We start from the raw sequence: 23,240 nt of genomic DNA on the forward strand, positions 1-23,240 counted from the left end.
GATCAACTGAGACTTTCTCTGTGATTGAATCAGAAGCACAAAAGGCAAGTTTCTCACTGCACAATTCATATGCCACCCATACCACCTACAATCACATCGCATGCCACCTGTGACATGGGTCATTATTTTCGGAAGCTGATCCCGGTTTTCACGTTTTTTCTGTGCCGGAAGCGAGTGGCTTACCATTTGTCTGAGAAGTGTCATCAAGGAGGTCCTCGGGGGATTGCGGTCTTCTCTCTTGAGTTTGACGTCTGTGGGTTCTGCTGTGGCATCTCTCTCTTCATTGAGATCCACTGTTTGTAAGGCTGAGTTTACTTCCTCGGACTTTATAACCTCTACTGGTGATTCACACACCACCTGGATTATTTTACCCAGGAATAAGACAGTGAAAAAAAAAACAACACCAAAAAAACCCACATTCCTCTAAAACGTGTTTTATGAAGTGGGGTCCCAGCTGCCCCTTTGTCCACATTGTAGCTACCGGCTTGAATCTAAGATCCTTTCCACAGAGGCACATTTTCAAGATAGACCATTCATGCCATCTACTGTGCTCTCAAACAGCCATTTTCTGAACAACTGCCAAATAGACTGACCTGAAAGTGGCAAAATTCCTGCCCTATGAAGGTACAAGGCACAGACAGGAAGTCCCTTTTGGGGACTGCCCCTCTGAGCATGCTCCAAACCCCTTCCATTCCAGTAGGCCCGCCTCTTTGGTCTGCCATCAAGGTGAATTACACCTGGGCCTGTGTGAAAATCAGGAGCTGTCATTCCCTTAAGAGTCCAACCTTAGAGATGGCAACCATGACACCTTCCATTCCATATCCTAGCTGTCCCGCGACTATGGGGAAACTGTCCTCTATGCAGAAAGGATTGTGTGAAAGCCACTGGGTTTAACAGGCTCCACTTCCTTGTTAACTCATTTCCCCAGCTCAACCCAGACCAGTCACTTAACACCAGTTAAGCTATGGCTGCTTAACTGAAGTTCATGCTTTCAGAAGAAAAATGCCTGTGGCAAGAAAACTCTGGCTAGGTTGCTTACGGTCCCCTGCACAATAGCTAGTGAGCTCAGTGCCTCTTGGATGTCTTTGTGGGGGAAGGCTCGCCAGACATGGCACGTAGATACGAGGCCTGATTCAGCTGCATTTGGATCCTAAAACGTGTCCTGTTGCACGGCCTCTCTGAATTTGTGCTTTACCCCAGTCACATCTGGGACAGTTTCTGCATTGGCATTGGTCCCTGCAACAGGACAGAGTGAAGTGGCCTGGACAGGGTTTTATAATTTCCTTTCTGTTTCCTCAGGCAGGGATGGGCAAACCATTACCAGATCCATTGCAGAGCCTGTTTAGATATGGCCCCTGAGCTAAGAATGGGTTTTACATTTTTAAAGAGTTGTAAAAAATGTGTTAAAAGATGAAAAATATCCAACAGAGACTGTCTGTGGCCTGCAAAATCTAATATATTGCCTCTCTGGCCCTTGACCTCACAAACTTGCTGTTCCCTATCTCACAGGGAGGCGCTCTTGAGTGAAAGACACCTTGGCATTTTTTTTTCCTGGCACCAGCCCCAACTCAGTGTCTTCAGAGTCTTGTTCTTGCTGTCAGGGAGCAGAGAAGGGAACTTACTTATTTCCACAAATGCAGTGTGTTTGTGGGCAAAATCATTTGGCTTTCCTTCATACAGAATATACTATCGGTTTGCAAATGACCCAAATGATCTGCACTGAGAAGGACTCTTCATCTCTGCTGTCAGCTGAAACAGGCAGCTGACTGCCCATCAACAAATCAGGGGGCAGGAACACCCCAAAAACAGAGCCGTTAAATCACAGCTGTCTCTCCCCAGCTTCCGTTTGTTAAAATATTGACACGACTTCTTGCATTTTCACTTTATAAACAAAGATCTAGTATGGGAAATTACAGAATCAAGAGTCCCCAGGAGGCCAGGCAGGTGATAGCAGCATGCACTGAGCAAAGACAAGACAAAATGGAGCGGTGGGGACCATGGTGAACGAAAGTCAAGTTGCCCCATTGAAAGACCTTCAAAGGATAAAAGAACTAACTGGTTCAAACAAAACACGTTCATGAGGAGGCTTCTGCTGCTGGGCCAGCCGGTGATCCAAGCCTCTCTTTAGGAATCCTGGCTGAGGCTGGAGCCTGAGACTGGGATTGACAGTCACATGTGGACGTGGATTTCCACCTCTCAGCCTGATTTAATTCAGTTGTATTTCTGAAAAAAATACGCTTCAGCTCCAAGAGTCCTGGGGTAAGCCTGAAATGTAGGCAGCCTGGCATAGCAATCCTGAGCGTAGCTTCAAGCACCAGCCTGCCTGAGTCTAAATTTTGACTCTACCTATCCCTCCAGGGGCTCTGAACCAAGGTCCCCACTCAATATCGCTGTGGCTGTGTTTTCTTGTTTCTCAATGGGAAGAGTCTACACATCAGAAAGTTGTTTTCAGAGTCAAATCAGGCAACGCATGTTAAGTCTCTAGAACAGTGCCCAACACACAATCAGCCCTCAGTTAATACTACTGGTCGTTACTTGTGCAATTATGAGAGCGATCTACTCCATGGGCATGGGTTATGTGAAATCACCCACAATGTCTCTAAGAAGCCAGGCTCTTTCTATCCTGTGGCTCTGTCCTTCATGGCATGCTAGATTTTCATCCTTCTATTTGCTGCCTCATGGATATAAAGTAGCTGCCACAGCTCCAGATGTCACATCCTCAAATCAATGTCCTAAAAAGGAAGGAAGGTCACAGCCAAGGATTTGCTCCAAACAAACCTCTGTATTTTGATCCCCTGTTTCAGGGTATATTTCAATGGCCAAAAGTAGGCTACGTTCTTATCCCTGGACTAATTATTGGTAAAGAAAATGGGGTTATTGGTTTAGACTGATTACAATAAAATACTTTGGGGGTATAGTAGTTGCCACTTCTCGTATCCTGAGATCATAAAAAGAAAGGTGGAGGCATGAGACATGGCCCTTAGGTAGGTAACGAAAGCGTCTGATTCACTGACTCTGGGTTTAGAATTATTCTGTCTCTGAAGCAGCAAGTTCTTGTTTTGTGTGTACAAGGGCTGGGAGGGAAAATTACTCACCTAACAAAATATCAGATTGTATGGCAATACCTTTGTAAATCAACTTCATTGGATTCCCAATAGTTCTCTTGCCAGGCCTTTCCAAATGTTGACAGATGTCAACTTATAAATCCCAGGACAGAGTCCATTTTCCAAAAAAATGAAATAAAAGAAAATAAATGACTCCCAGAGCCTTCCATGTACTCCCATACACGGTATCAGGCCAATACACTGACACCCAGAGTGGAAACCCAGAAGGATCTGAGCTAAATTGGGAGCTGATTTACACATACGACATAAGAATTTGATTTTTATTTGGATCAAATTTTTCCAATTTCCTTCCAGGCCATGGCTTTGGAAAAAGTTGTTCTTTATTTAGAATATATGATTGCATCTGCATATTTTAATGGACATAATTAAAGTCAGATTTATGCTGTAATTTAGAATTAAATCCCCTTTGCTTGATTTCAGGAGGGGATATTAGAGGCTGCAGGAAGATACACATTTTGGTAAAATAAAGTTTCCCTTTTTGCCTCAAATATTATATCATATTCTTAAAATTTGGTTTGTACAGTTTTTACTAGAGCTGTGAGGTTTGCAAACTGACGTGTAGCAAGATACTTGTAGATTTCCTCCACGTGAACTTCATACACGGTATAATAATGTTGATATTAAAAGCTTTTATTTTAGAGTCATTTTTAGATTCTTTCTGATTTGATTTATAACATGATTATCTGATTACAAAGACTGGGTAGAGCTTTTCTTTTTCTATCCAGTAACTCTTCCCCTCCCCGTTCTTTTCACAGCACCCCAGTTTTGCTTTGGGGGGACAAGCCTCCCTAATTTAAGAATGACGTATTTGGATGAAGTCAGTTGAGCAGGTGTAAACCAGTCAACATGATCTAGCTCCTTGACCAGGTAAGTTTGGGGATGGCAGTACGTGGCAGATTGTATTATTTTCCTGACTATTCACTCCCCCTTCCTGTAAAAGAATTACATCCATGCGCAGTGCTGTGTGCCTTGCTTTGGCAAATGGAATATGAATAGACATGATGGAAACTACAATGGAATTGAAGTGTTTGGAGCCGTTGCATGGTTCACCTATGGCATCGTTTCCTCTCTGCCACTCTAACTGCACGTCCTTGTCAAAGGGGCTGCTTCAGTCTAGATCTCCGCAGGAAGAGGCCATGAGGATCACCTATAGCCAACGTATAGTTGACAAGCAGCATGAATGAGGGGGGGAAAAATCTTTTCTGTTGAAAGCCAGCGAAACTTGGGGCTTGGTTGTCACTGCAACATAGTCTGGTGGAAGCTGGCTAACAGAGCGTGTGAACCCATTTCAGCCAATGAAAGAGAACAAATTCCAGGACCTGCAGGGCTGCTCGTCAACAAATCTCTCCTTTACTCTGTACTGGGTGGTGTGCAGTTGGAAAGCTGAACACAGAGCCAAACCAGGAAGGTTGGGCCAAGGGAGGGTCCTGAACCAAGATTTATTTGAAATCAATTCTATTTCCTACTGATGATGGCCTGTAGAAACCATTTCCTTTTTAATCCAGGTTGAGTTGGGTTTTCTTTTACTTGCAACTGGGAGGTTGCTTACTAAGAGAGGTAAACAACAGAACTACCTGTTTCCTTGATCATATAGGTCATTGGGAAGGAAAGAGGTTTTTCCCCATTAGTTAGAACATTAGCTCAATTAACCAACAGACAAAACATGTTTCGATCACAACTGAAGGATTAGATAACTTCTGTAGTCCAGATAAATAGAGTTTACTCTGATAGGACAGAAGCTCATTTTAGGAAAGGGCTAAAGTTCCATGGACTTCAAAAGTCTTATTTTTCTTTTCATGAAAAAACTGTGAGAAATGTTGAAATCACTCTGTCCTTTGCTTTACATTGGTTAATAGATTGGTTTTTGAAACCTGTGGTAGAGAAATTTAACAAGATAAGCTCAACCATATTTTAGCCAGAAGTTGCTAGCTAATGAACTCTTTTATAATACAGTTAAAAACACCTAATTGTCCTGTTTGGAAGGCTTAGCGTCCTATGCGTTGTTTTGACTAATGACATCTCTCTTACTTGGGAGGAGAAAATTGTTTTACAGACGCTTTCACTCCACGTGGGCACGGAGTCAGCTGTGAGATGCGTAATTTCACAAGGAATACAATCACCGATTACAGGAAGCCCTCATTCACAATGTTACAACTCCTATGTCAGAACAGTGACTGTAGGGGGCGCCCCGCCAAGTTTTTCCTGCAAAGGGCCCTGTTGCCACTACTCAACTCTGCCACTGTAGCACGAACCCATCCGTAGACAACATGTAAGGGAATGAGTGTGGCTGTGCTCTAAGAGAACTTTCTTCATAAACAAATTTGAAATTTGTATAACTTTCAAATGTTATGAAATATTATTCTTCTTTTGACTTTTTCCAAACATTTAAAAATGTAAAAACCATTCTTAGCTTGTGGGCCATACAAACACAGGTGATGGGCTGGAACTGGCCCACGAGCTATAGTTTGCTGATCCCTGAATTACTGAGTTCTTCCTATGCTTCAGGCACTGAAGTACAGACATTACATGCATTATTTGTTTAATTCTCACAAGAACCCTAAGGGGTAGATAAAACTATGATGACCATGAATGCACTGTCTTGAAAAGTTTGACCACCGCTCTAGAAGATTAAAGACCCCAAAAGACAGTGAGAATCAACCTCTGTCTCTCATGGGTAGGCTCATGGAGTCTGTTCTCCAGCCTGAGAACAGCAGTCTCAGCATCTATTGCAACAAGATACTCTCATGCCCGATGCAACTACCTGTCTTGGGTACCAACCACCGTTAGTAGGGAATCTGGGTTGCCATTGGAAATGGAGGTGAAAGAAGCAAACAAAGTAGAGTGAAGCAGAGAGTGCAGCATCCTTGTCCCATAAGGAAGTGTAAAGATGTTCTTATGTTTTGTAGACTCTTTCAGCCCCTAAATGGTAAATTATTAAAGTATATGCTACGATTCTGCATTTAGTTTGCACTCATTCAATGGGCATCACACATGTTCATCCAAAGTCGTTCCCCAGTGGTCCCTACTCATGTATAAGGGTGAAAGAGTCTACGGCAGATGAATAACACTTGGAGCATGCAAGAACGGAGGACTCCAGAGCTGAAATGCCTCAAGGTCCAACATGCAGAAGACAAGAATGGAATGATTCTGTCATTTAATGCGTAACTTACATTGTGTTCTGCACCTGTGGGGACCGAATCCTCTTTAACTGACTAAAGGGAAGATAAAAACAAAAGCAAGAGTCAGAATGTTACAGGAACTGGGGCCAACAGCTTTGTCTCACCATTCCTGGACATTGCTTATGTGTCCCTTGTCCAAAAAAGAACTTGAAGGAGGCCGACATAAGTGCAAACAGTATAGCAAGGTAATATAAATGATGCAGCTTCAAATGCAACAAAGGGAAGCTTAACATGCAGATGCAGCCAGGAGAGGGGTCACCATCGAAAACACGAACCACAGTCCTGGCTGTAAGTAAGCAACACAATTACCATGACCTTTTCTGGTAGCTGATGCAAGGAGGGAACTATGGGCGATCACGCAATACACAGGATGGCTAGGTAAAAACAAAGGACCTGCTCAGGAAAATTCTGGTAACAGGCCCAGAGAAATTCATCACATGGACCTCACAAAGCAAGCAGGCACTGTGTACTAAGCAGGGTCCTCAGCCTTGTCCTGACCACAGGACAGTGGTTAGCATCAGACGCTGCTGCTTACATCAGCTCTCAACAGGGGTGCATTCATCGTTCCAAAGTTCAATTCAGTTAAAACACTTCTAGGAGGGGCCAGTGGGCTGGGGTCCAACATATCCAACTTCAAACATTGTTACAGTCCTGCCCCAAAAGGAGAGGCGTTATTCCAATGCTATCAAAAGTCAATGCCACCATCATTATTATCGGTCTGCCGAGCTCCAATTTTGGAGCTCATCTTTGCATCTTTCCTGTAGTCGTTCTTAAGCGTTTTTTGGGCGGTGGTGGTGTTCACAGACCCCTTTAAGAGACTCACTCGACAGATCCGGACTGTCTTCCCAGAAAAGGAAACATGAACAAAATATTTTGCAGATGATTTCAGGGTGTTCACAGACCCTTGCATCTCTTCTCTTGGATTCAAGCTTAAGGACTCTTCCCTATACCTCGTTTGTTCCAAGTCCTGCCTTTATTTCTATCTTTAAAACATCCAGTGGGAGGGGAGGAAAAGGGAACTGATATTTGCAAATACATCTCCTGCACTTGGCATGTTGTATCATTTTTCGCTTAAAGTAGCCCCCAACGGTTAAGTATGGCAATCCTCATTTACTCAGTGAGAAATGGAGGTACAGAGACAGGAAGTCAACTTGTTGTAGGTGGTACAGCTAGAAAGTGGTGGAAATGGTTCTAAGAGCCAAGTTTCCCCCCTGCCATGATGACTTTAAGGATTGTTTTTTTTTGTGACTGTGTGAGCGTCCTTCTCCACTACCAGACATGCTTTCTCTCTAGACGAGATCTTCAGCATGGATCATTTCTTTCTATTTATCTTCTTCTCATACTGAAGTCCACCTTGGCATGAACATGTCCCTGAAAAGGATTGCGGGTTTTTCTGGAAGCTTCTGATGGCCAAGAAATTACAGAGACTTCAGAAGTGTAGCTTTCTTGGAGTCACACCCCTTCTCCCTGAGACCAGTTGCATGCTACTTAATGTTATGAACAGGTAAAGAATGAAACCATATTTTAAAATCCAGACCTCCTCAAACCTCACCCACAGAAGTTTCAAGAGTCAATACACTGTCTACACCCAACTGAGAAAACCCTCCCACCATTTAAGAAGAACAACAATTTTAGTTTTTCAAAGCCTCTTGTCTGTCCCACTTGGTTGTTGTAATGAGATTAATTTGTGTCTCTGGCTTCCCGTGTCTGGAAAGTTCTTGGCTATTGATCACTCCCTGAGTCCCAGGAGGACACTGGGACCTTGACGTAGGTGAGGGTGAGAGCAGCTGGTGCTCCTGGACACTGATATTTCCGCCATCTTCATTATGGTTTCAGACTTCCAGGTCTTTCTGATGTTTCAAAAATTGGCATTATGAATATTGTCTGTTCCAAGAGAAACTGTAGTTTCATGTTTTAAAGTTATACTACCCAGCAAAACATTCCTTATTTTTGGAATCAGTCCAGTTGAGCATTTCTCAAACTTCAACAGTTTGCCTACTATTATTATGGTTCTTGACCTGTCCACGTACCACCTGGATTTACTTGATACTTTCATTTACATTGGCTACCTTTTTACTCAAATAAATATACTTTCAAAGGAAGCATCTCATCATCATAGTGAATGTAGCTTCAGCATCCTTGCTGTAAATAGAAGCACGTATTAATACAATGGCAATGAATAAAGGAAAAACGCTCAAGAAATTCTAATTATTTTTAAGCCTTTATTAACAAGGGAGATCAGCACGTGTTAGCACAGTGAGAAATGCCTATTAATATTGAAAAGAGACTTCCTTCTCCATGCCATCAGAGGAACTGGATTGAATGGAAAAAGAGATGACTTTGTACTAAGTGACCGATTAGATTTCTAGGACTGTGCCCACAAACCACACAAAATCATTTTGCACATGTTTGTACATTTGCACACTGGCCAATGGGGTACATAACCTTTATGTCAGTGGTAGAGGAATATCCAACTAGCATAAGGACCCAAAGATGGATAACGAGAGGCCGGGCTGAAGTTCCCCATTAGCGTGTGGCACATGTAAGGAGAAACAGCATCAGAACCCACGTCCAGAGCATCTCGGACTGTGGGTTGTTAGTGGAGATATCAGAATTTTCTAGAGTTTCTATTTTTCAAAAATTTTTACAGGGATGATTTTATAACCAAAACTTATTCAAATTTAAAGAAAACAAAGGTCTCCATTGTGTTTCTTACTTTACATAAGTTCCCCCCTGAGACTGAAAGCTGTGAGGGCCAGCGGATCTGTTGACTGCTGTCTTTTCAATGCCTAGTACCTAACACAAAGTATTTAGCATTACAAAAAAAAAAAAATCGGTACAAAGAAAGTGATTAAAAAATACTACTGAATGAGTGAATCTTCCCTATTTGACTTCCATATAGACTTATTCTTTCTGATTGGGTGAAAGATGGAAAGACAAGATTTACAAGTTATTTGGTTTTCAAATTCTCTTAACTGCATTATTTTTTGTAATCTACCAAAGAAATAAAGCCAGGTCATGATGACAAAACAGTGAAACTGAAATAAATGAAGTTTCTTTCATTGGGGAACTAGATGTCAAGTGGTCCTGGCCTTTATTTTCAATGGGAATAGCTTGAATTTCAAAGAACCAAGGTACTCTTGTTAGATCCCAAAGGGAAGGAAAGATAAAATACTTGAGGCTTCATAGCTTAGAAGTGTCCCAAACTGGATGGGACAGAGAGATAAACAAGTGGACGTGGTTAATGTCCCAACCCTCCTGAGCACAAAGAAATAGATGACCTAGGGAACAGCGACCATTCACCGGCCACTTTGTGCTAGGCACGGATGGTGTTGGCGGTTTTACCAGCATTAGTTCGTTTAATCCTCACTTCATTTCCGCGACAGGAGTCCTATTATTATTTGCATTTTACACATTAGGAAACTGATCAAGCTCATGAAGGTGGACTGGGACTCGAAGTCAGATCTGTCTGACAACAACTTTTTAACCCTTATGTAAGTGTTCCTCAAACTGCAGTCATTTGTCAACCTCCTATGTGGTTTTGACCACGTTGTACGCGCCGTCTGTAGCAGCCATGAAAGTGTGCCACTCAGATTTCCCTGCAAGGACAGCCTCAGATGGCCACGCCCTTTGCATCCTCCACTAGAGTGTGGTGATGCTGAGGGCGTGCGCTCCCTGGCAGCTCCCAGCCAGGGACCGAGTGTGGGGGGTTCTACCCAACATGGGGCTCCTGGAATGGGTGGTCTCTGCTCAGGGGTTTCCCACCCTCAGGCTGAGGCTCTTCTCTCACCATCTGCTCCTTCCTCCTGTCCCCCCATCACAGGTGTCAGATCCTCACTGCGGTGGGCAGGCTCTCTCTCTACCTACCCCTGACCCCTCCCCTTTGTCCTTCTCGCTTGTTTTTCTCCAAATCTCCTACACATGAGTTCTGTCTTGGTATCTGCTTCTGGGAGGACCCACACTTACCATTATTTACTTCACATCATATCTGTACCATTATTTATGGAATGTTTCCTTTTCATTGGGTTACTTCTAAACTAAATACATATAGTCTCCCTTCAGCAAGGTATATGTTAAATTAAGTTTAGTGTGCCAGTTCTATTTTTCCTAATACATTTGAAATTTATATATATATATGTGTGTGTGTGTATATATATATATATATGATTATTTAAATAAAAATATTTAAATATGGTCACCTAACTCATCTCCCTTGTCGCCAATGTATGCATGTCACTCTCTTGAAAATTGTTCCCTACATTATATTGCTGATAAAAGGTTTTTAAAAATAAGTAATCAGCAGTTGGTAAGGAAAGAGGATCAGAAGAGAATGCCAAACGACATCATCCAAAGTTTTCATTAAGTATTGGAGTTTGTGTTCTGGGCAGAACCTCGAAGGGACACTTCCGTACAACAAGAAACACACAAGAAAGAGTTTCAGAAATCCAGCTGGATTCTGGATAAGAGAATAAAACTAACACCACAGTGGCATCTGTGTTTATCACCTGACTGACTTTATGTGCCAAGTGGCACGGATTTTGATGAAATGACTGAATTAGATTTTCCCAGTTCTCTAAATGACACCCCACTGCCTCAACCTCAACTTCTTGCTCATCTTTTGGCCACATTTAAAGCAGGCAAGAGTTCTGAAGGGATCTGGGCTTTACTGATGATCAAGGAATAGCTCTCAGAATTACTCGCCCCACCCAAACCATTGCCTTGCACCACACCTTAATTCTAGATGGAAAAAAATCAGACGATGGTTTGAGTTTTCCTATCACAGGCCATGCTGTACGCTTGCCCAGGTGGTGAACTTTCCAAAAGGAGAGTGAAGCCTGGTGGTTCTCGATGACTGATTATCTCTGGCTGGGGATGCAAAGATAGGGAACCCAGTGGTGGTTCATCTTACCAGGGTGAGAGAGCTCAGAGGAAGCCAAGAGGAATAAATAATAATGATTTAAGGAAGAAATGAAATCATGAAATACCACAGCCCTTTGTCACGAATCGGAGTAATTCCAAGAATGAAAAATTCTAGTTGTTCATTTCCTTTACTTTCCCACGAAACACATGTTTACAACATGATAGGCCTTTCATTCTTCCCAGGAGTAAATTAGGAGCCTTCAACTCCATGCCTAGTGAAGTCATTTTGGAGAAGAAAAAGAAACTCCATACACCACCGAGTGCATCAGTTGGCCCAATAGAAATCATCTTTCAAGTCACCTAGCCCTAATTACTCTCTATGTCTTGAAAATAGGACTTACCTTTTTCCAGAACAGTTTGCTCAGAGGCAGAGAGGTGGGTCCCCCCTTTTCCTTGGCTCCTTCCTTGGCTGTTTCGGGGGATGTAGGATTCTTGGCTGCTCCTTGGGTCTCCTGGGGTACGAAGTTGGCTTTGTCTGACTTGAGGTTGTCAGAAGTGGCCGGTGCCTTTTCAGCACTCTGTAGAGTTAGACAAATTCAAAATGATCTCCAGATTTCAAAAGTGAAGGATCTCTTTTTTTTTTTTTATAAACATGAGCTGGGGTTATACATGTTAATTATCTTCTTTAGAATTTTCTGTATTTTCCAAATATTCTACTATGAATGTGGATTGGTGTTAAAATCTTGGAAAAACTCAAGACATGTTTCCTTTTGGAAAAAATATCTATAGAGCCATTACTTGTCATGTCCATGTAAGTAGCTCATTAGGATGCAGTGATCACAAGAGGCACTTTGCTGTTAGAATGTTAATTTGTACCGAGGCCACTCATCTTCAAATGATTTTGACCTTGAACATGAACCTCCAATCCATGCATATTTGTTTATAGTATAAAAATGTATTTTGCTACTAATCCAAATTTTAAATTAGAGAAGGGTTAAAATAAATAAAGTTTAAAGTAGAAGTTCTCAAACTTTCCTCCCACACTTTGGAGATCACGCATCTAGGCTCTAAGGTGAGTATAAGAGAGCTGGACTGGAGCTCAGAGAGTGGATCTTGAGTTGGAAGAGCCCCCACAAACCCTAGTTCTTCACTTTTAGATGCAGCCTCTACATCTAAAGGAGATGCAATTGATTGAAAACTTCAAATGTTGTTCATTTGGCCCCTATTCTCTGTCTCTCTTTCCCTCCTTCTCTCTCTTTTCACCCTCCCCCTTCTCTCTCCCTCTCTCTTTCACTCTCTCTTCCTTACCCCTTGCTTTCTCTCTCTCCCAGCTTTTCCTCCTTCTCCCCGTTTTGAGTGGCCACACTGAGGTCCAATTCTAGGACCTCTGACTTCCTCGGTGACTGGGCTGTTACCCTCTGCCACCTCCTGACTCATGGGATAAAGGAAGAGTTAATAGTGTTCTGGTCTCAATTTATCTCAACATGAGTGACTATTGGTATGACAATTTTTAACACCAGGTTCATCTGACCTAACCTCTTCATCTTAAGCATCTTTGTTTTGTGATGTTTACACCAGGGAGCTTGTGACACAAACCCTTTAAATTCCAGGGATGTCAGAACTTGGACTATGTTTTCTGAGTAAAAGAAAAAACAAACAAACCTGGCAATAAAAATGGGTGTGAAAATAATTTTAGGAAAGTTGGTAGTATTTTTGATGTCAGGAAGAGTCTTAGAGACCATTTGATTCAATGCCTGAATTTTCATGATGGAGAAACTGAGACCCACGATGCCCAACATTAATTAAGGGCCACAGCGTGACCTCAGCTCTGGGCTTCCAGTCCCTAGCTAGTGCTCTTTCCACACGGCCTGTTGCCTCTCCAAAGAGTTTTTGCAAATACCGTGACTGTGACTATTTGAAGTGAGACACAATATTTCCTGTACTGAGTTTTAGATACTAAGGGGGAATTATTTACTGATCAGATATTACAAGTTCCACTTAAAAGTGCACACATCTGCCTGGATTTAAAATAATCTCTGCCTTTTATAAACAGTGAAATCAACAAGGCTGAGCTCATACAGTTCTGTATTTACACATGTCCAAATAGTCTTGGGTACCTGGTGCTGTCTTAGCTCTAAAGGGTGATGGAATTAAAGAGGGCTGATGAAAGGGGAAGTGGGCTCCACCACTTGGACCATAGTCCCCTCTTCAAGCCGTAATTTCCAACTTTTAACTTTTATTTAATAGCAACAATAAAAGGTACCAGTGCCAGGCACTGTTCTAAGCCATTGAATGTTCGAACAACAGTCCTATAAGGAAGGAGCTAATTGTTATNTTTTTTTTTTTACTTAGGTAGGCAGTATACTGTACTTTTTCCTTTTATAAGAATGATAAAATACAGATGATCAAAGAGTAAAAACAAAATGCACCCATTATCCCATTACTGAAAGAAACTACGACTAACAATTTGCATTTTTTCATTCTACACCCATTTGGGTGGAAGGACGACTATGTGTTGCGCAGGTAGGCAGGTAGGCAGGCATCATTTTTACCCCAAAGGGACCATCCTGCATGTACTACTTAAAAACCCTCTCTTGGGGCCGGCCGAGTGGCTCAGCTGGTTAACAGCGCGAGCTCTGAGCAACAGGGTTGCTGGTTTGATTCCCACATGGGCCAGTGAGCTGCGCCAGAGCTGAGCTGCCACTGAGCTGGTGAGCGACTGTGCTCTTTGCAGCAAAGATGCCAGTTTGACACCCGTATGGGATGGCAGGCTGTGCCCCTCGCAACTAAGATTGAACATGGCACCTTGAGATGAGCAGCCGCAAGCTGCTGACCGGGGCCGCATGGCTCAGTGTGCAACAAGGTTGCCGGTTCCACCCCCACGTGGGATGGTGGACTACGCCGCCCCCTCCCCCCCACAACTAGATTGAAAGTGGCAACTGGACTTGGAGCTGAGCTGAGCCCTCCACAACTAAGATTGAAGGACAACAACTTGACTTGGAGCTGATGGGTCCTGGAAAAAACACACTGTTCCCCTTCCCCAATTCCCCAGTAAAAAAATAAATAAATAAAATAAAAACTCTCTCTTCCTGGTTAAAATTATATTATATTATGACTGTCTTCACCTGTCAATGATTCTATTGCTCTGTCATCCTGGTTTCTGATGTCCAGTGTACCATAATCAGTATAAAAGCCACCCTATTAGATCTTATAGATCTTCCTGGCTTTTCTCTTGCAATGCTGGAATTAAAAAAAAAAAAGTCTCGTGAATAAAATTTTGCTCATTTTCTCAATAAATTCCTAGATGTCAAATTGTTCGTTCCAAAAGCATGTGTGTTTTAGGACTTTAAAATTATATCACTGCCCAATGGTCATGGTTGAAAACAAGCTCCCTAGTGACCCAGGTGGTTAATTAAGAAATTATCAGAGACTTTAGAGGACAATAAAAATATAAAAATAACATAAAAATAATGAAACGTGAAATCTGGATTTTCATGGCCTTCTGGCACGTTTTATAAGAGGGGAATTTAAGCTGCATGACACAGATCTAAAAATGCTCCAATTACTCATTTTCCCTCCTCTTTTCAGAAAAACAGTAACATCGTTCATTTTATCTGCTTATGCTAATTGAATCAAGCTAGGCTGGACCAATTATCTAGTATGATGCTCTTTATTGTAAGTCATAAGATCACCACCTGTTTTAACATTCTGTAGACCTAACCTCAGGATGCTAAAAACTCCCATCTTGGCAGAAGTCTAGCCCTGGACCTTTGCACGGTAGGGCCTCATTAACCTATGGTATTGACTGATGCAGAGATGTTTCAAGATTAAACAAACCAGTTGTTCATTAGTCATAGGTGGAAAGAAATCTATCAAAGAAAGCAACTCACACCTGCTTCTTATAATCAAGGGTTTTCCATTTTCTCTCTCAGCAACTCCTGCACTCGGCGGGTAAGTGAATTTGTCAAGTTGATTCCCAATGGCAAATGAAATGTGGATAGAGAATTAAGCAATAAAATGCTTTTCCTAGCTTCTTCTTCTCCTTCTTCTTCTTTTTTGGGCAGCAGTCATTACTTTAGGGGTAGTCCTCAGGACCTACAGGTGGGTACACTCTTAAGCAAAGCCCCCTATGTACGCATATGATATAAAACGGAAAACCACATTTGCTGAGAACAAAGAGTGGGTGGAGAGTGATTCCCAGGGTAAGTGACATCGGGCCACAGGGATTTGTGGAAGATTCTTCTGCCCCATGATTAGTTCCAGTATGTGCTGATAATGGCATTTCACATTTATTAGAGGAAAAATATCCAATATTAAAAAAAGATGACTTCAAAACACAAAAGTTAATAACCCATAGCCTAGAACGTGTTTGTCATCTGTTTAACAAACACTTCCCAAGAGTGAGAAAACTGTTGTGAATGCCAGCAAAATCAGGCTGCAGACTTTCTAAGAATGGTTTGGTTTGGTCTTGTGCAGAAAAAGAAGAAAAAAAACCCACATCTTTTTCCCTGAATTTTTAGATTAGACCAATCTCCTTCCTGATGCTACCCCCTCCCCAATTTGAATTATCAGCCTCATCGCCACTCTACTTTCTATTGCAAAACTGTTTATTTCATGCATAGTCTTTTCTATGCCTTGGAACTGTTTGCTTATTAATTTACTTGTTTATTATTTATAGAATGAAAGCGCCCATGAAGTACATCGTTCTATCCACCCTAGAACCTAATGAAATCATTCCTGGCACAAAGAAAGCACTTAGATGTTTGTTGAATGAATAAATGAAAGTATTCATGTCTGCTACTTATTGTTCAACGCCTGCCAACAGATTGACTCTTGGGCTGGATTTTTAGTTTATTAACCAGATGGTCACTTATTAAGTAGCTTCAAATTGTGGTAATTGCTATGAAGGAGGTAAAGTATCTGTAATGGAAATATGTTACTTTACTCTCAGCTCTACCACAAGAAAATTACAAAGCAAGTATGATAATGAAAGACAGCTCCCATGGCGGCCCTGCTGGGAATCAATGGAGGGGCGGGGACTGGGTGAGCTGGAGAGTGAATGCCCAGCTTACAGGGCGGTCAGAGCTCACATCCCACCTGCCAAGATAGGACAAAGCTTCCCACTTTTCAGAAACATCTGTTTTATGGGGTTGTATTGAAATCTCATCATTTTAAAATATCATCAGCTTTGTCAATTTAAAAATATTGTCAATCAATTAAAATGTTACTTAAAACGTGGTGAAGGGCAAATAAAACCTATCTGTGGCTTGATGCACCCCGTAAGAGGCATTTGCCAACTTTGGTCTGCATGTCTGGCTCAGCGTTTCCTAGAAGAACTGTTCCTTGGATGACAGGCATGCCCAACTGGCTAGACAGCGAATAGTTATTTGAATAATTCAGTTTGAGAAACACTCAGCTGAACTATGGGAAGCGGGCATGCTTATTGCAGGACTTCTCAGAGCCTTTAGTGGACTGATGTCCATTGTGAATCTTCGGGAGACAACTGAAAGCAAGTAGTCTTTTCCAAAACTGTTTGATAGTGGAGCCCTATTTCTGCGCTGATCTCATTGGACTGTTGTTTCACCTCTGTTTGGGAAGTACTAGCTTCAGAAATTTCAAACAGATACAAGATATCTCAAAAGGTACAAAGTATTCCCTCTTTTTGGGACTTATAGGCACAGTGGCTACGCACTAGGGCACTGGTGACAAATTCCGGATCCGATGCTTTCCAGCCATATAATCTTATGCACGTTTCTTCACCTCTCTGGGAGTTACCAAACTTTCAATAAATCAGGGGTGTTATTATAATCTTGGAAGGAGTGAATCTGGGTGGATAACACCAAAGGGACAGTTAACTCAAAATTTATTTTGCAGACTCATTGCAAAATACAACATACTTGATATCTCAACCATGATTAACACCATAACATGATAAAACCTGAATGAAAAATACCAAATCAATGGTATAGATATGACTCTATGTAGTTTATCTAAGTGAAAGCATCTATACCAGACATATTGGATTATCAGAAAAGTCACGACGCATTCTTGCAACGAAAAACAGAAAAAATACGTCACAACTTTTCCGACAACCCAATCTATTTCAAAATGATTTTCTTTTTAAAGGTGTGTCAGGCAAAGCTGATCATGAGAGTGCATCGTAGAAAACCCCTTTCATTTTCTAGGACTTTGTGACTATATACAGTTTTCGGGACTATGGCAGCCATGAAAACCCCAAGGCCCAAGCCTGAGAACTAAGCCAACTTACAAAGGATACTGGAGAAGCGTGAAGCATCTGGGGCAGTGAAGACACTGAACCAACCTAGATCACCCCACCTCTAGGCTTCTTGCTAGGTGTANGACCACAGAAAGATAAAATTGTTAACTTGAGGTTAGAAGAGTGTTTCCCAAAATGTAGAAAGCATACCATTGATGGTATCAGAGATGGTGTTACACCGTACACATACAGAGGTATGACACCAATCACATTCAAACAGTGAAAACACTTTTCATTTTTCAACTCTCATTTAACCCTTCTAAGAACATTCTGGGGGTAACCTTGGTCACGTGCTGGCTAATTGCCTTTTGAGAAAGCTAGAAAAGGCATTAGATTCAGAGCTTCACACAAACAAGGTAACTAGCATGTAATATCTTTTCTTATTAGCCATATTCATAGCTACCCTCCTCTTATGATGATCTGGTTTTCTATGTATGATGTAATATAAAGTCTCTTTTAAAAATACCTTTTGTAGGAAAAGGGTCCACTTCAATATAAAAATATCGAGTAAGTCACAGTATACATGACAAAAATGATGAAGGTGCTATGTATACTTTCAACATTTGGGAAACACTGGGTTAGAAGACTAATTTCAGAACCCTGGTCCACAATAGGAAGAAATTAGTCTGACATATTTATAACTATGTAGACTTTTTTTTTTTAATTACTGAAATTTGATTCACAGACTTTTTAATTCCTCTTTAATGATTCCAAGCACCCACGGCTGGCTCTGTCTTCACTGACGTAGAGCTGGGTGGATACGGAATGGCACGTGTATCATGTAGTGAGGACCAGGGTTCGTTTTCCCTCCCAGTTTAAGACGATACAGACCTTATGCCTAAAGAATTTTCTAAAGGTGAGTCCTAGCCTGGGGCTATGCAGGTGTTTCTTCTTGGTGCCTTTGGCCTGGATCTCGGAAGTCTGCTGTCCAGCTTGTCCATCACAGACACTTTCTATCTTGGATGCCTTTCGGGCAACAGCAGTCACAGCTTAGAACTTTTGTTTTTAAACAAAATCCATTTTTTTCCCTTTTGTTTTCCGGTCCTTAAAAACACTTGGACAATTAACTGCTGGTGTATCACCCCTACCCCCCACCCACAAGACATCATATAATTGTTTATCTTTTTGAAACTCTCAAAGTTGACTTGCTAAAGAGCATATTCACAGTCTATTTCAGGTACACATTGATTTTCAACAGGGTGAACTATTTAAATAACCCAGGCTAACACAACTCCATTTGCTAAAGATAATAACAGGACATTTAAGCTCTGTCTATATAACATAAAATATCCAGGTGATAAATCTAAAAAATAAAAAGATAATACGGTCCCTATTTCATAGTTTTTTTGGTAAATATCTATATCATATTGTCACATGGGAAAGAAAAAAAAATACCTGAAGATAAACAATTCATTTTTGCTTCCTGGAGTCAAGGTAAATACTGCCACTGAGTGACTTTCATTCTCAAACTGATCTCTTTTTTTTTTCCGTATTAGGCACTTCAGGGAAGCAGTATCACCCACAAAAATTTCAACTGACTTCTAGAGGGGCAGATCTCCCAGGCAAAAGAAGTTTCTAGTATGAGCCAGTCCACTGAGGCAAAGTTGGGAGAGATTGGAACTGAAATAACCCAGCTGAAACCATTCAGAACTGTGGACTCAAGTTACAAATGGCGGGGGATGTTGTGAGGGGCATGTCAGGTGCTAAAAATTGCCTGAGGCCAAATGGGAAAGAAGGACCAGTGGTGGAGATGTTTCAAAAGTGTGATTCCAAGAACTTCAGCAGAAGAAAGGTGTTAAAAAGGCAAGGTATGAGAACCAGGTTTGGAGGAAGAGGCCTGTTTGTGGGTGTTATGGATAACCTACATTCACAAAATCTTTGAGACCCAGCTCCACCAGCGGTGACCTCACAGCTCACTGGGCAGAGCAATGAGATTTTATCATTTAGGTCAGGTCAGTTGGGGCCACATTCTGGGTGGGGGAAGAGTTTTGGTGTATGAGCAGCTGAAGATAGTGAGAGCAACAGGTCACTCGGGAGGCCACACAACACACCCACATACTCCACTATTTATAGCCTATTGTGTTGACTCTGTGACCTCAAACAATGCAAAACACAGGACCAAAAGAGAAACATTGGACCCAATCTTTCATTGAACTTGAGTGTAGCTGCCTTGTAGCAAATTAATACATTTATAGGAAAAGGCATGTAGCTGTCTCAGACATATACATTTTTTCAATAAAAGAAAAAATTCTAGAGGGAGCAGTCAATATAATACAAATGTAATCATGGTGTACAGTCTGTCTTGCAGTGATGATGGAAATAGAGACCGCCTGTGTTGGAATACAGCTCCATGGTTTACCAGGCATTGTTCCACCTTCATTCAACGTTGGGTTGGGGAGATAGAATTTTTATTGTCCCAATATTACAGATGTGGAGATTTGGGTTGAGACAGGTTAGGATTACACAGCTATCAAGCAGCAGGACCAGAGCTCAAAGGCAGGTCTTCTGAGACAAATACCAGAATCCCTTTCACAACTTAGGCCTTTTGAATATGGGTAGCAGATGGATTGGCTGGCCAAGCCATTTATTTGGTCCCTGTGTCTTTCAAAGCACTTTCACTTTATCAAAAGAAGGACACAAGACTCTTATCTGTCACCAAGTTAAACTCTTTTCACGATTCCTGTGAAATCTAAACCATGTGTTCCACTAGAGCTAATCAATTCTGTCAAGTGTAGAAGGAGACCATCTCCAGAAAGTAGTCATTCCAAACAAAAGTTATTTTGAAGAGAATTGGCTGAATTTCTAGGATGACAGTGAAAAAACCCAGGCTCACCAGGGCATCCTAAATCCCCTACGCGTTCTTTCATTTGGTAAGTGTCCACTGGTGGCTATTTCATTTCACCAAATAATTGCCTCGGCAGTGGAGATTTATTTTTTTCAAATTACATGAAAAACAAAGAGCATATATATTTTTAAAACCAAAAATATAGAAACCTTTACTCCTACTTAAATTGAGTCTTAATTCATCCTCATTCCCAGCAGCTAATTTTTACTATTAATACATTCTCTGTGTTTCTCTATAACTAGAAAGACTAAGATGACATAGAATTATTATTAGTATTCTGTTCTTATTCTCTGTAAGAAATTAGTTATTGTGACATTATTTAGCCAGGATTGGCAAATATTTCAAGCTTCCCACTAAAATTTTCACTAAAATACCGTTACATAAATGAAACATTTAAAAGACAATCTAACAGTATCATTAAGTTACTAAATAGGGATATATGTGCATACATATATATATATATATACACATACACACAAAGAAGCAGACAGAAATCCAAATCCAAGTCTATCCATAAGCCCAAACATAAACACACTTCAAACTACCTACCGTGTCTTCCAGATCTTTTTTTGCTTCAGTCTTGTTAGGTGAAACCTTCAAAGTTTGAGAGAAGCAACTGTTAAAAATCATAGCCCTTCAGGGTGCTTTTATTTCATAGATACATAGTTTTTTAGGGTGGCTCGATTCACTATACAGGTGAAAAATATAATCAGAAGTCCCTTTATTACAGCAGAAACCCATGGACTTCTGGTATACCCAGGTATACAAATGTTAACAAAGATTAATATTTTAGAATGAAATGCATCAGATCTTATGCATTCACCAAGTGTTTGACCACGTTCGAAACTGTCTCCTGGAAGGCCAGAGGTTTCCCATCAGTGCTGCCACTAACCCAAACAAATGCACAACCCTTTCATGTTCGTGCACATTCTATTGTCTTTTTTGCTTTTATGTTTTGAAGTTAGTCTTGGTCTTTGGAAATAGCCCACACACACTTGGAACTGTCTGCTTAATTACGTATTCACTCACCAGACCTTTTCTGAGTGTCTGGCATGTGCCAGGCCATGGGCCCTGCCCTGAGGAATCAGAGATGAACAAGCAATGCAAGACATGAGTCTCTACCCGCATCCAATTCCAATGGTAGATTTACATGGAACAAGATAGAAAATGGTTTCTATAGTTTTATTTGCCATGTGAGTGGTAAAACTGCTTTGCTAGGTCAACGACTCGAGGAAGGATTCCCTAATTATTTTTAGGATCAATGACCGTCCAATTACAATAGAGTTCCATTAGGACACAGCTCACGTTACACAGTTTGGACACCCGCTGTTCATATCTCTGAAGTCTCCCTCATTGAAAGCCCGGGGCAACACAATTCCCTTACGAAACACATCTTGTCACTGTTCTCATGTCCCAGCTGCATCACGATGACACCCCGTTCCAAACAATGACACTCAAGTGTGTATTATTCTTAGAATCACAACACGTTTGAGCAATGGAATTGAGGGGAAGAGGAAGGAAACGACTTACCAGCGTTTTAAAGAAGCTCATGATGGAGTTGTTATTCTCGGGTATGTCTGAGGTCTGGAGGTCCTCCTTCGTGGTCTCCAGTTCTCCCGAGTCCCCGGGGATATCACAACCCACGGGCGTGGTGTCCCGTCCTCCTTTGCCCTTGGCTTCAACTATGTCCTAGGAGCAAAACAGAGTTTTCACAGTTGCAAGTGGCTGAATGCGGACTCTCAAAGCAATATTTTCGCTTCACACCCCTTCCTCCTTGACCCTCTAATTCCAGTCATATTTCTTCGGCCCACGAGTGTGTAGAACAATCGGGAGCTTATGAGCCTCACTCTTCCTGCCTCTGCCCCTCTTTCTAACATACTCAGCGTTTGCAGTTAGTTGGAGGGACATTGTTTGGAGCCAGAGGGTAACAAACACAGCTGTGCACGTTGCATTCCAAACAAAAACCTTTTTCTCCAAATTCTGCAAAGAGGCTGTATACAGTGCCAGTAGTCTCCATCTTTTTGGTCTCCAAGTCCAATGATTTGTACGTGATTCCTAGAGACATGTCTATTTAAGTTCCCACCATCTCCACAATGGTGAATCATATCAATGGAAAAAAAAAGTATTTACATTTGAAATAATAATTCCATTGTCGAGATCTGGTTGCTTATTGGTGCGAGGAAGGTGATATAAGGACTGCTTTTCTCCTAACTCGCCCAGGAGGATAGAATGTATTCAGCATCTGACTTCTTCCCCATTCCCCACTCCCATGACCGAGGGTCACGCCACGGTCATCTCTCCACCTTATGACTGCAATGCCCCCTGCTCTGTCTACTTGGGTCCGTGACCCCTTCAATCCATCACTTACTCAGCAGACCCCGTCCTTCCTCTCCTTCCCACCCTCTGAGGGCTTCCTATGTCCCACGGAGTCAGGTCTAAACTCCAATACAGGGTCTCCAATGTCTTACGTGGTCTGGCCCAGGCCTATATCGCCACGTCTCTCCTGCACTTTATTTTCTCTGGCCACCATCCTTTGAGTTTCTCAAACACACCACAAGCTAGCCCCAACCTCAAGGCTTTCTGTCCGGAACATTCCTCCCCTCTATCTGCCTGTGGTTACTTTCCATTCATCCTTCATGTTTTAAGTGTCACCTCTCTTCCCCTCATTATGGTCCCTACCATTGTACCTTGTCCTTTCCCATCTCAGCGATTACAACGTTTTTCTTGTTCAGGTTCTGCATCTTTCCTCACCCCCACACCTCCAACCCCCAACTGTCATCTCGAGAAAGACAGGGGTTATACCCACTCTGTTTACTGTAGTTTCTCTAGCAACTGGGGCAGGGAGGCCCACAGCAGGCATTCAAGAAATACGTACCGGGCCGGCCGAGTGGCGCGATGGTTAAGAACTGGCTTGGGACGCCAGAGGGCCCCGGTTCAGATCCCACATATGAGGG

General features: G+C 41.9%; 1 protein-coding gene across 8 annotated transcripts in view; it reads right to left on the minus strand.

The window, feature by feature from the left end:
* BCAS1 (brain enriched myelin associated protein 1) overlaps positions 1-23,240 on the minus strand; it is an 86,549-nt gene that overhangs the window by 19,569 nt on the left and 43,740 nt on the right. For 4 of the 8 annotated variants that reach the window (XM_019640972.1, XM_019640971.1, XM_019640973.1 and 1 more), the window contains exons 5-10: positions 21,817-21,975; positions 20,836-20,880; positions 18,273-18,407; positions 11,566-11,742; positions 6,296-6,337; positions 184-357 (exon numbers count right to left, since the gene is read on the minus strand). In XM_019640972.1, coding sequence (XP_019496517.1) covers positions 184-357; positions 6,296-6,337; positions 11,566-11,742; positions 18,273-18,407; positions 20,836-20,880; positions 21,817-21,975 — 732 coding nt within the window. The remainder of the gene's footprint in view (positions 1-183; positions 358-6,295; positions 6,338-11,565; positions 11,743-18,272; positions 18,408-20,835; positions 20,881-21,816; positions 21,976-23,240) is intronic. The other 4 variants (XM_019640974.1, XM_019640978.1, XM_019640976.1 and 1 more) reach the window with 2 other exon arrangements.

Source organism: Hipposideros armiger, unplaced genomic scaffold (assembly GCF_001890085.2).
Source record: "Hipposideros armiger isolate ML-2016 unplaced genomic scaffold, ASM189008v1 scaffold_54, whole genome shotgun sequence".
In the NCBI taxonomy this organism is placed as follows: domain Eukaryota; kingdom Metazoa; phylum Chordata; class Mammalia; order Chiroptera; family Hipposideridae; genus Hipposideros; species Hipposideros armiger.